Source organism: Neltuma alba, unplaced genomic scaffold (genome assembly GCF_004799145.2).
Source record: "Neltuma alba isolate B1F8T4 unplaced genomic scaffold, ASM479914v2 tig00012163_pilon, whole genome shotgun sequence".
Taxonomy (NCBI): Eukaryota; Viridiplantae; Streptophyta; class Magnoliopsida; order Fabales; family Fabaceae; genus Neltuma; species Neltuma alba.
Genome location: NW_021636710.1, coordinates 64,072 through 75,439, shown reverse-complemented (window position 1 = coordinate 75,439; position 11,368 = coordinate 64,072). Strand labels below are relative to the sequence as shown.

Sequence of the window (11,368 nt, the reverse complement as noted above, 5' to 3'; positions counted from 1 at the left end):
GTCTAGTTGTCTACTAATGTTGTAGATTGTATATTAGATCAGAACGTTCTCTGTTACTTCACAGAAGGAATTGTACTTGAGAAGTCAGGAATTTCTTATGGCTTTTGTCCGAAGGAAAGAAAACCTTTCTATTCAGTTTCTGCTGTGATATGATATATCAACAACACATACATTCACGGTGTAGAACAGGGTTAAAGGCAAAAAAGAGAGATCTAGTCGGACGACACAGGAAAACGAGCTAAAAATGAATTTCACTTTTCAGTTTGACTATTCACTAACAAAATTTCGTTAGATTTACAACCTCCTCTTTTTTCTTTTATCTGTGCTTCTTCTCGAATGAGAAGAGATGTAAAAGGGAATATCGATCAGAAGATCAGAAGGGCATTATATGGGTGGTCTTGGTGTGGTAGCAAGAGAGGCATGATTTGGAGTTAACCCTGAAAATCTTGAGCAAATCGGCACACATTTGGCGAACTCCCGGCGAACAATTGCTCTGCATCAAGAGCAGAATCTTGGTCAAACCGTTCGCCTTCGTCACCGCTTCCTGCGCCTTCTGATCACGAAATAGATAACACACGCTCCAAAGTATAGTCACTGCGTGCTCCGTTGCGACATTTGACACCTTCAGGACCTTCTGCAATATCGATGCCAGGCAAGTTGGGTCCTCGCAAATCTGCAACCTTCCTTCCTTGGTCGTCGACACCATTTCTAGCAGCTTCAGCACATTCTCGGTGATGGAAACGCTCCACTTCGACTCCGAAAGCAATTCCGATAATTTCTTCACAGCCCCGAGGTGGATTAATCTCGCCTTGTTTCGTTTCGGCGTTGAGATCGCCACCAAGCAGGATAAGCCGTTCTCGATTAGCATCGCATCTTTGTCTGATGTCGTCATTTTAAGCAATTCATGAATTAGGCCTTCCTTTTCAGCGATAAGGATTTTCGATTCCACGTCCATAGCGGCGAATTTCAAAATCTTAGCCGACGCAATTTTCGAATCAGAGCTGCCTCGTTGCAGGACAAGAAGTAGAGAAGCTAAACAATTGCCTTGCTGGCTCTTCACAATCGAATGCCTCAATGTCTCGTCATCTTTTGCTTTATTAATGACCAAACCCAAAGCCCTGACAGCTTTCTCAAGAAATTCAACGCTCCGAGTAATTCCACCATCGACATTGTCGAGGAAACCAACGAGCAAAGGTACCAATCCAGCTATGTTGGCGAGGAATTCGCGGTTCTCTTCGGATTCTTCGGCAAAGGATAGAATTCCAGCGAGGGAGTACAAAGTGTTTCCGCTCGTGCCTTCCAAATCTCGGACAGCGTCGACGACTTGGTCCTGGGACGGGACTGATTTGGCAGCCGGGGAGCCGGCAGATTCGATCGGTCGTCGAACGGAGTCAGTCCAGATCCGGATAAGCCTCTGGAGAGTAAGGTTAGGGACAAATTCCTTGGATTGGAGCACCTGCATGGTGGCGGGGCAGGTGTTGTTGCCGTCGTCGAGCCAGCGTTGGATACTGGAACGATCGTACGTCACGCCGGTGCAGAGGCTGACGGGGGATTTCATGACGTCGAGCGATATTGGGCACCTGAAGAAGCTAGGAATTGTGATGCAGAGATCATCTCTCACCATAGTGACTATGGTCGTAAGGATGCAGCGAAACTGTGAGAAAATCTGGCAAGCAGGAGAAGAAGGGGGTGAGGCAGTGGATGGAGCGGAGGAGACAAGGAAAAGAACCCGGGGGTGAGGTGGGCTGGTTGAGTTTAGTCTTAAAAGAAGAGAGAGAGACTGGAGGGGGGAGAGAGGAAAGTGAGTCAAAGGTAGGTGACGTCATTTCCACACTTGTCCTTTTGCTCCCGACTCGTTAATGGTTAATTAATCCTTAATGAATCAGATTGATGTCAATGGTTCATGTACTCGGATTGGGTCGAATTTTCAACTTTTAAGATATTCAAAAGCGAAAATAAAATTAAAAAAGAAGTTAAAAATTATAATATTTTAATTTAGGTACTTTAAAAGTTAAAATTTTTAAGGAGAAAGTAACGCCTAACCTGATATTTTATAAATATAGTTAAATGACAAAAATATTCTTATATTAAAAAATTTATTAATAAGTTCTAAATTAGTAAAGACTGATGTATTAAACAACAAATGACAAGTTATTTATTAATAAGTTGTGAACTAATAATAATAAGTGTTGAACAACTAAGAACGAAAAATATATTATATTACCTAACAATGATAAGATTGATAGCTTTTTTTTTAGAAAAATATAATATAAAAGCATTTTAGTCATTTGATTATATTTACAAAATAGACACTATTTTTTTTTAGGATTTTGATCTCTTAGATACGTGAATTAAAATATTATAATTTTTAACTTCTTTTCACGTGATTTTCCCACCGCAAAATTTGTGTGAAATCAATTGGCACCATGAAATTACATTTACATGTGCAAATTTTAAAACGAAAACGGCATTTGCATGATGAACATCTTAGAAACACAAGACTCGGTTAAAAGATTGTAGTTACTAATTTTTTTCTGCTGGCAAATGGAATCGCTAACACTTAAATATTGGCATTAAAAAATCACTGGATGGTAATATAACAAGGGTAGAATTGGTTAAGACAATAATATAATTTGATGTGGTTAACAACTGTTGTAAACTAATTAGAGAGAGAAAAACGGGTTTTGTTCGCGGACGTGCAAATAAAAGTGGATTTGGATGATATGATGGGGTGTGGGGTTGAGAAGGGGGGAGGGATGGGATGAAATAGAGAAGTGGGGGCACACGTGGTATAATGAATGGAAATGAAAGGCTATGATGGGAGCGGATGAAAACGTGGGGGTGGACCCGAGTGCAACCGGCTCTTACTGGTGTCCCATCTCTTCCTCACTTTGGCCGGACGCACCCAATTTCCTCCTGCTTTGTTGTACCCGATCATTTCTCTCCCATTTCTTTCATATTTTTTTTTTCAATTCAGGTAACAATAATATTTTGTTCGGTTGAGAAAATCACGTTATTTATCACTTGTGGAAAATACCATTTGATTTGGCCAAAAAAGAATATATTATTTAAGCACATTTGGACACCATATCACCAAATCAGTCCATTAAATAAATTATTGTTGCTTCATCTCGATCTTTTCCATGTCGTTAACAAAAAAACTGCCAAAAAATTTATGAGAAAGGAACACAGGATTGGAAGCTTCCTTGGGCGCGAGTGACCAGCAGATGCTACCACCAATGTAGTCATTTTACAATAACTGCATCTGAACCCGAAAACAAAGTAAAATTCAATAGTTTTCGGAGGGGAAAAAAACAGAAGGCAATGCAGAAAGAGGAAAGGAAGACGGGAGAAGAGTAATCATATGGAAGGAGGAAAGTAAAAAAAGGGCATAATAGCACCGAAAGCGGAAGAAATAAAGAGAAGGGTGGGGGGAGGGATGGTATGATGAAAAGTGAAAACTAAATTTACCCCCTCCGCGTGTGGCTGCCTAACTCATAATTTAATCAAACACTGAGGATGCGTGAGGTCGACAAATCACAAGCCCAAGTTTCACGCAACAAAACGGGGAGAAAGCATGTTCGTGTGACCTCCTTTTCCACTTTGGAGTATTATACATTAATAAACACCCCCTCCCTCCCAAATAAAATAACAAGCAGAGCACCGTTACCTATCTATAGCGTAGCAAACTTGAGCCTGGAAGTCAGTTTAGGAGAAATGATAATAAAAAATACAGGAGAAGGCAGAAAGGAAAAGCAAAAGTAGTCAAGTAATAAATAATACGAGATGGGATCACCACAAAATAATAATAATAATAATAATAAGAAAAGATTGACAGAAAAGGACACGAGCGGGGAGATAGAGTATAAGTAAATTGATCGACAGGGACGTGGAGACCGAAAGTTTGACCACTTTTGCTTCATGCCTTCATCAAGCCGCATCTCCAAAAATCTAACTAGTATATCTGATGAGTAATAACCCACAACTTACCCTTTTGAATTTGGTGGCTCTCCACCATACCCAACCCCATTTTGGGTTTCCTCCTTATCCCAAATGCTACTGCCATAAAGAGCCTGTTTTCTCATCTTTAAGTAATGCTTCCCAATACACACACGATTTCAATATATTTATATTTAAATTTAATTTATGGCTGTTTTGTTGGGTGAAGAGTTTTCATTTTGAATTAATGCATAGCAACAATAAAAGAATAAAAGAGATGGGATTTGACCATAGGAAGCAGCCCTGTCGTTGGATGGCCAGGAAGAAACAAATAGAAGGAGTGTTTGGATAGAAATTAAATTATAGTTTTAAAAATACTTTTACTATATATAAAATAAATATGTAAAGTATTTTTTCCAAACACCCTAGCAGATCACAGAAAGAAAGAAAGAAAAAGCGGGGCAAGTTGTGTGCAGATTAATAAATAACAGGGCAAGTTGGAGAAGGCGGTGCTGCATCTTATATTCTAATTCTATAGGCTCCGCCCTTCCATTCAAATAGGGTGCTGATTCTGCAACGCATACTTTGAAATTTTGCTCTTCCCCTTCCATTTTATTCATGCCTTTAGTCAACTGCCCGCGCACTTTAATATCAACAAAAAGCCTGTATTATTCAGTTGGCCTTTTTTAATTAAACAACGCAACCCACGTCCAGCGACCAGCCGCACACATAACATTATAAAAATAGTCACAAACAATTTAACGTCAAGGCGGACGGACGAGACGGGACGAGACGTGTTGCAGAGAGTGGTTGTGGTGTTAGACCCACCAAGTCAACATATCAGTAGCAGTCCCTTTATGTTGTTCTTATTCTCGTACTCCCTCTTTCCTTTCCACTCATCGTTTTTGCTCCTGCTTCACCGCAAATCTAAGAGTTTACAGAAGGAAATCAACATTTTGAAAGGCTGATATTTTCACTGGACGAAGAAATATAAGAAGACAGACGGAAACTGAAGTGGGACTGCCATGGATTTTAGCACTCAATGACCTATCAAATCAGATCCAACCATGCTAAATAAAAAACGAACACTTCCGGCGATATCTCAACTAATTTGACTCAGATCGTAGCTAACAAACTCCTAATTTATTTTTTTTTGCCAAACAAGGACCAAATCTGCTCCATGATATATACACAGGAAAAGCAATCTTTGACCGATTGATATGCTCCCTCACCACACCACCCAAACTTGATTCCCCTTCACTCTTCCCCCTCTCTCTCTAGCTAATTAATTGCCAGAAACGAACCCCAGCAACCTTATTATTTCGAAACAGTGCATCCGTCGTGATTTGGGATCGGCGATATATACTGTTCAGATATTCCAATTCACGATGGCTTTATACTGCGTGCCGTGAGAAAGAGTGAAGGAGATTCATTCAACTCTATTTTTATTTTTAATTTTTGGCCCAAAGAGAGAACTGATTCATTCACTTCGGTCTGGGATGAATAAGAATAATATTATATTGGGGGAATGCCAGCTGATTATTAGAGGGCAGAGCAACCATTATTTGTCTGTGCACGTGTTACTGTTGTTACGTATGATATCAAATGTGCATGCATCCCCGCAAGCGTAGTGATGACTCAAAAATGAGAATAAGAAAGAACAAACTCACTCATGCTGAGGGACGTCCCTTTTCAATTACCATAATTCACGACTCAACCCAATATGCATTATTTGTGGATCAGCATTATATTATATTTTCTAATTTAAGGGATAATCAAGGGTTAACCGCACGCCCCCATGATTTTGTTTCGAGCCACCGATCGGGAAACAACACAAAATCCTCAACACTCCAAACTGGCGCTGTATTTTTACCATACTATTTTCACCTTCTTTCTCGGTTTAGTTTAATTATTTAATTATAAATTATACATCATAAATTTATTTAATTTGAAAAGGTGATGCTGAGAAATAAAAATATCATATGTATAATTTAACCGGGTTTTTTTTTTCCAACCACAAAACCAATCATGTCATTGGATAAAATCTGAAAGGAGTCAATGATTGTCGGCTTTCTCAAAGTCTGGGGCAATTACGTACAAGAAAGTGAAATACCAAGCATGTGCCCTGTGTCTACTCATCTGTCCATAGGCGTTGGACCTCTCTACAAATTAAAATCATACTCACATACGCACCCAAACGCAAGGACCCTGTCTGCCCAAAAATCTAAACAAGCTTCCTTCTCAGTCTCAAATATGAAAATACTACCATTTGGGCGTGGGACTTTGACCCTCCTGCCCTGGCCACCCGTACGACCAGAGGCAGTCCAACTTCCGTAAGCACATAAACCCAACCAAAAGCTGAATCCATGGCAAATCAGAAAAAAATAAAAATAAAAAGGCTTACCCATTTATCGTTTCATTCGCTCGCCACCACACGTTTCTTCGCACTGGCTCGTATCACTTTCTTGATAGTCTCACCCCACTTTGGCACGGCTCCCTTGTCATGGTGGGTGGACGATTCTCAGCAGAAAGATGTACCGTTTCATGAATCATTAGACCTAATAGCAGCAAAAGATAAGCATGTGAAGGCAACAGGTTGTGATATCTGTTAGGTGGCTTCTCGACGTATATGGTGGGGTCCTTCCTATTCGGCACTCTTTTAACAACAGCAGATCTTTTTTCAATTCATTGATGCATCGTCCATACTCGCTTTGGATGTTTAGTTTAATTAGCTCACAGCTCTCAACCTTCAAGTAGGGCCACCAGAGCTGTGTGTTTTATCGCTTTGGTACTATGATTGTTGGATTGGACATATCTAATGGTCAATTCATTAGGACTACATTTCATCTATAATGCATGTGTGAATCATGGAGGTTTAGCTTTTTCATTTTATTATTTCTGGGGGATGCATTGTGTTTTGTGTATGCGAAGCATGAAAGGCCATGGCTGTCCAAATTCAAAGTGGACGCTCTTGTTGACGTCACATAGGAAGAAGAGTCTTAAATGGGGTGGCTAATAACGCCTCTGCTCTGTAGGCGGATTGAAGGCGTCATCTGCCATCGAAAGTTTCACCAGAGAAAGAAAAGCGGGGAAAAAGAAGGAAGGCATGCACCGCTGCCTGAGACAGGAATTCTAAGCCCCATGCCCATGCAGGGACTGAACCCGAGATCAAAGAGGTCCATCTATATCCCTAATTGCTAATCAATGGACCATGCACAGTACTGAGCTTTAGATACGAAGAGAAGCATGGGTCCACCTCAATACTCTGACACTTACACTGACATTTCATTTAATTCTCCTCTGCTTCAAGTTGGAGCAAGCGCTTTTCTGTTTTTATCCTTCTCTTCTTTTCTTTTATTTATATGGTCAAGACAATACCTGAAATGCTCCGCTCCCATAAAAAATCATTAAACAAAACGCAACTCGAGTTATTTTTAACTCTTAACTCTGGATAATTCACAGAACACCAGAAACAGGGAGTGGTGGGCTTCTCTTTTGCTGTCGTTTTGGCACCCTATATTTATACTAGTGAATAGTTGTAAGAGGAACATTAGGCATTGCTACAAGAAACGACTAAAACCATCAACTTATTGTATTGTTGTTGTCAGAAATACACCGGAAGAGATTGAGGCTAGAGTGTAGGGTATGGCGAATTGGAGGTGGTAGTGGTTTACTAACTGAGGGTGGTGCAGCAGTAAGAAGTAGCTGCTGCATCATGTCTTTGAGTAGGGTAATGGGTTAAGAAGAGGGAGGGAGAGAGAGAAACTTTGATTGAGGCTACAAAAGGGTTGTGTGGCAAAGAAACAAGCTTTGCCTTAATGGAAGGGTCTCATTCTCAACTATGCTTCCTTGTTTACTGGGCCATTAATGCAGAGTGGGTCCAAACATTTACCTAACCACAAAAAAAAAAAAAGGACAGACATAGCACAAACCTCTTTGCTTCACCTCTTTCTCTTCCTTCCTTTTCTTTTCTTGGCATTCCACTTGCACCCTATACTATATAACGAATCACCCCCTCCTTTTCCTTTTTCTTCTAAATACAATTTCATCTTTTATTTTTCGTTCTCTTACACATATCATTTCATCCCATATAAACCCATCCCAAAAAGGCTTTCCTCAGGCTCTTCAACTTTCTGCTCCCAACATCATCTCTACTTGGAGAAGAATCCGAATCTTTTTGAGTTTTGACTCGATCTCCTTTTATCCCTCCTTTCTCTATTCTTCTTCTTCCATATCTGATGCAACCGATTCTGCATTGAATCACCCCCTCCTTTTCCTTTTTCTTCTAAATACAATTTCATCTTTTTATTTTTCGTTCTCTTACACATATCATTTCATCCCATATAAACCCATCCCAAAAAGGCTTTCCTCAGGCTCTTCAACTTTCTGCTCCCAACATCATCTCTACTTGGAGAAGAATCCGAATTCTTTTTGAGTTTTGACTCGATCTCCTTTTATCCCTCCTTTCTCTATTCTTCTTCTTCCATATCTGATGCAACCGATTCTGCATTGAATTGCCCATGTTTCTTGGCGTTTCCCCTTCATTTCCCTCCGAAGCTGGTCATACATCTCAACTTCAACCTTTTCACTCCCTGGTCTCTGCACACTCATCAGAGACTCTCACATAATGGGTTTATGCAGGAAACACTTAGTGCTAGTACTGTGTCTGCTCTTGTTCATCAGCATATTTGGTCATTGCCATGGTTCAAGAAACACACACGTCTTCAAGGTCAAGCCAAAGCCTAAGCACTCTGGTCACTTTCTTGGTTTCTTGCCCAGAAGCCTGCCAGTACCTTACTCTTCTCCTTCAAGGAAACACAATGACATTGGCTTAAGAAGCTGGAGTTCACCGTAAACTTGCCGAGAAGGAAAGTTTTGGGCTAATGGCGACTTCGGTTATTTTACCTTTCTTTCCTAAAGAAACAAGGAAATTAACCGAGGTGCATGGAGCTAGCTAGCAACAAAAGGTTAATTCAGTGTTGGTAGTGTGTTTGTTATTGATCCTGTTCTTTCGTTGCAGGGGATGTAGTAATGGTTGATCTGTTAGCTTTCTTTCTCTGTTTTTCACTGAAAGGATGAAATGGATATGTTAAATCTGTAATTTTTGTTTTTTTTTTTTTTCCTTTTTTGGGGAGTGTGAATCCATGAATATAGACAATGTTAATAGCCTGACAGAATCTCAAGTTATCGGGTGTTAAACATGCTTCTGATGTATATGAGATGACAAGAAATTCCAATTATGCATAAAGGAGTACACATGCACGTTCGGTATCTGTATTTCTTCTGTTCTTTTATTTGTAATCTGGACATCAATCCTCCTTTTGGGAGAAGACAGCCAAGTAAACGGCAGAAAATAGGAGCCGTCCGTGGTGAAATCTGTACCTTTTTAATCTGCTCTTCAATTGAAATCCTTTCTATTGACACCAAATTAGCAAGATGATTCGTTTTAAGGATTAATCATGAGATTAGTAAGTGGTCAAATTAGAAGGTGCCTGGAAAAGTGGAAAGAGCAGAGAAGATGGGGATATATGAGTAAAGACTGGCACTAGATCAGGAAACCTGCCTCCTTTGAAATTGCTTGCATAGAAGAAAGAATCTCGTAGCGTTGAATTCGTAAGCTGATCTCATTCTCTTCTTAGGAGGTTGCGTGTTATACTTCTTTCTTGATCTAAATAAACAACTATAAAATAATATACTACTTTACGTTTAGCTTACTGAATACTGAATCTGACCTTCTCCCATCCAAAATTTTGAGGATGATTTAAAGAAACAGTAACTCAAGTCTTACTTTCAGGGAAAATTAAAAAAAAAATTGTTGAATTTTAAAATTTCAAGTCATAAATTACTGCAAAAATGTATTGTTATTTGCTTTTCAAATGTAATTATTTTTATTATTTTCAAATGTAGTTATTTTCATTACGAGGATAACAATTCATACTGATTTGGAATTTTAAAATTTAATAATCTTTTTTTTTTTTGAATTTTCCCTTGCTTTTATCTTCAGTCCCAGTTTGATTTTACTATAAGGTAGGTTTAGACATATGGGTACTTAAAAACTCGGAAAACAGAATCACAGGGTATTGTACAGTGACATGTTGCAATGGCCTTCAAACAATATAACTTTCTGCGGGAAACAAAGGAAAACATTAAAAAAAAAAATTGCCACTGTTTCTGGTGCGACCACAAAAGCGAGAGACAGTCTGAAAAAAAATATTATTCTCCCAGTTGTCCACCATTTTCATTCCCCAAAACATGGCGTCTCTGTGCACAACATTTTAAGGACAAGCTGAATATTTAATGGTTCCTTAGTCAAAACCATGAAATATAATAGAAGATACATTACAATCACAATAAGCAGCTTCCAGCACTGCCCCACTCGGAATTGATAATCAAAGAGCACCATCAGCAATGGGGCAGGAGGACACCTTTTATTTCTTTAAATTCCAAAGGGAAGTTTCAGCCTAATTACTTTATATATGATGCAGAAATTGTGTCCAGGGAATCTTTGACATCCAGTTCTGGCGAACGGAAATACTCTTAACTTATTCTTATCTGTGCTCTAATTTTTTAGTACTGTATGAATCACTGTCGTTCAAAGTTTCATTCACTTGAAGCTGTTTGAAAAGAAAATTTTGTTGGCGACGGAGAACCGGGCAGAAGATCCCCCCAAGTTCCCTATTTTAAGACCCAAAAAGTAGCCGCGTGGCATAAATGGAGGGGCAGAAAAGTTTCCAGAGGCTTTATCAGGGAATTAATTAAGAAATGGAGTTGAATGGTGTTGCCGGAGGAGAAGATAGAACTGCATAACTCAGACTCTGCTTTATTTAAAATGATGGCAATCATGGCTGCCCAAACCTAAGACGCATGCTTTCCCCACGTTTGTCGTTTAAAGAAGGTGAATAAATGGGCATTCAGCTGCTGTTATATTATTACTTGGATTGAGTATCTTTAATCTTTTCCTCAGAAAGGGGGGATGATGTTATATTCTGATCTCACCCACCCACGATTATCGTAGGAAAGAAATATGTTAATACAATATTTGTTTTCGGAATCAGATAAGAAGTTTCCAGCTCGTGAATGGCATTGAAATTTTTTATGGGATTTTTGAATAAATGGGCATTCAGCTGCTGTTATATTATTACTTGGATTGAGTATCTTTAATCTTTTCCTCAGAAAGGGGGGATGATGTTATATTCTGATCTCACCCACCCACGATTATCGTTAGGAATCGGTGACTGCCCACGTAAAGAAGCGTTTGTGTTGAGAGCATCATGGTGTATTTGACACTAATCCAATGATTTCAACACCTTATTGGGCTATATTCTTGGTACGATTCGTGACTCTGGCTCTTTTCACCGTTTTTACCCCACCCTACAAAGCTCTCGGCAAATCATGGCTCTTCCGTCTCTCTCTCTCCCCCTCTCTCTGT

The 11,368-nt window shown here is 39.5% G+C and overlaps 1 protein-coding gene across 1 annotated transcript; it reads right to left on the bottom strand.

Moving 5' to 3' along the window:
- Positions 1-102: 102 nt before the first annotated feature.
- LOC114723955 (U-box domain-containing protein 27) lies at positions 103-1,714 on the bottom strand. Its single transcript, XM_028910214.1, has one exon. It carries the CDS (start codon positions 1,622-1,624, stop codon positions 374-376), a length of 1,251 nt encoding a protein of 416 aa, XP_028766047.1. The 5' UTR covers positions 1,625-1,714; the 3' UTR covers positions 103-373.
- Positions 1,715-11,368: the final 9,654 nt, after the last annotated feature.

Coding starts and splice junctions, on each gene's coding strand:
- LOC114723955 (XM_028910214.1), bottom strand. CDS start 1,624: ATGGTGAGAGATGATCTCTGCATCACAATTCCTAGCTTCTTCAGGTGC.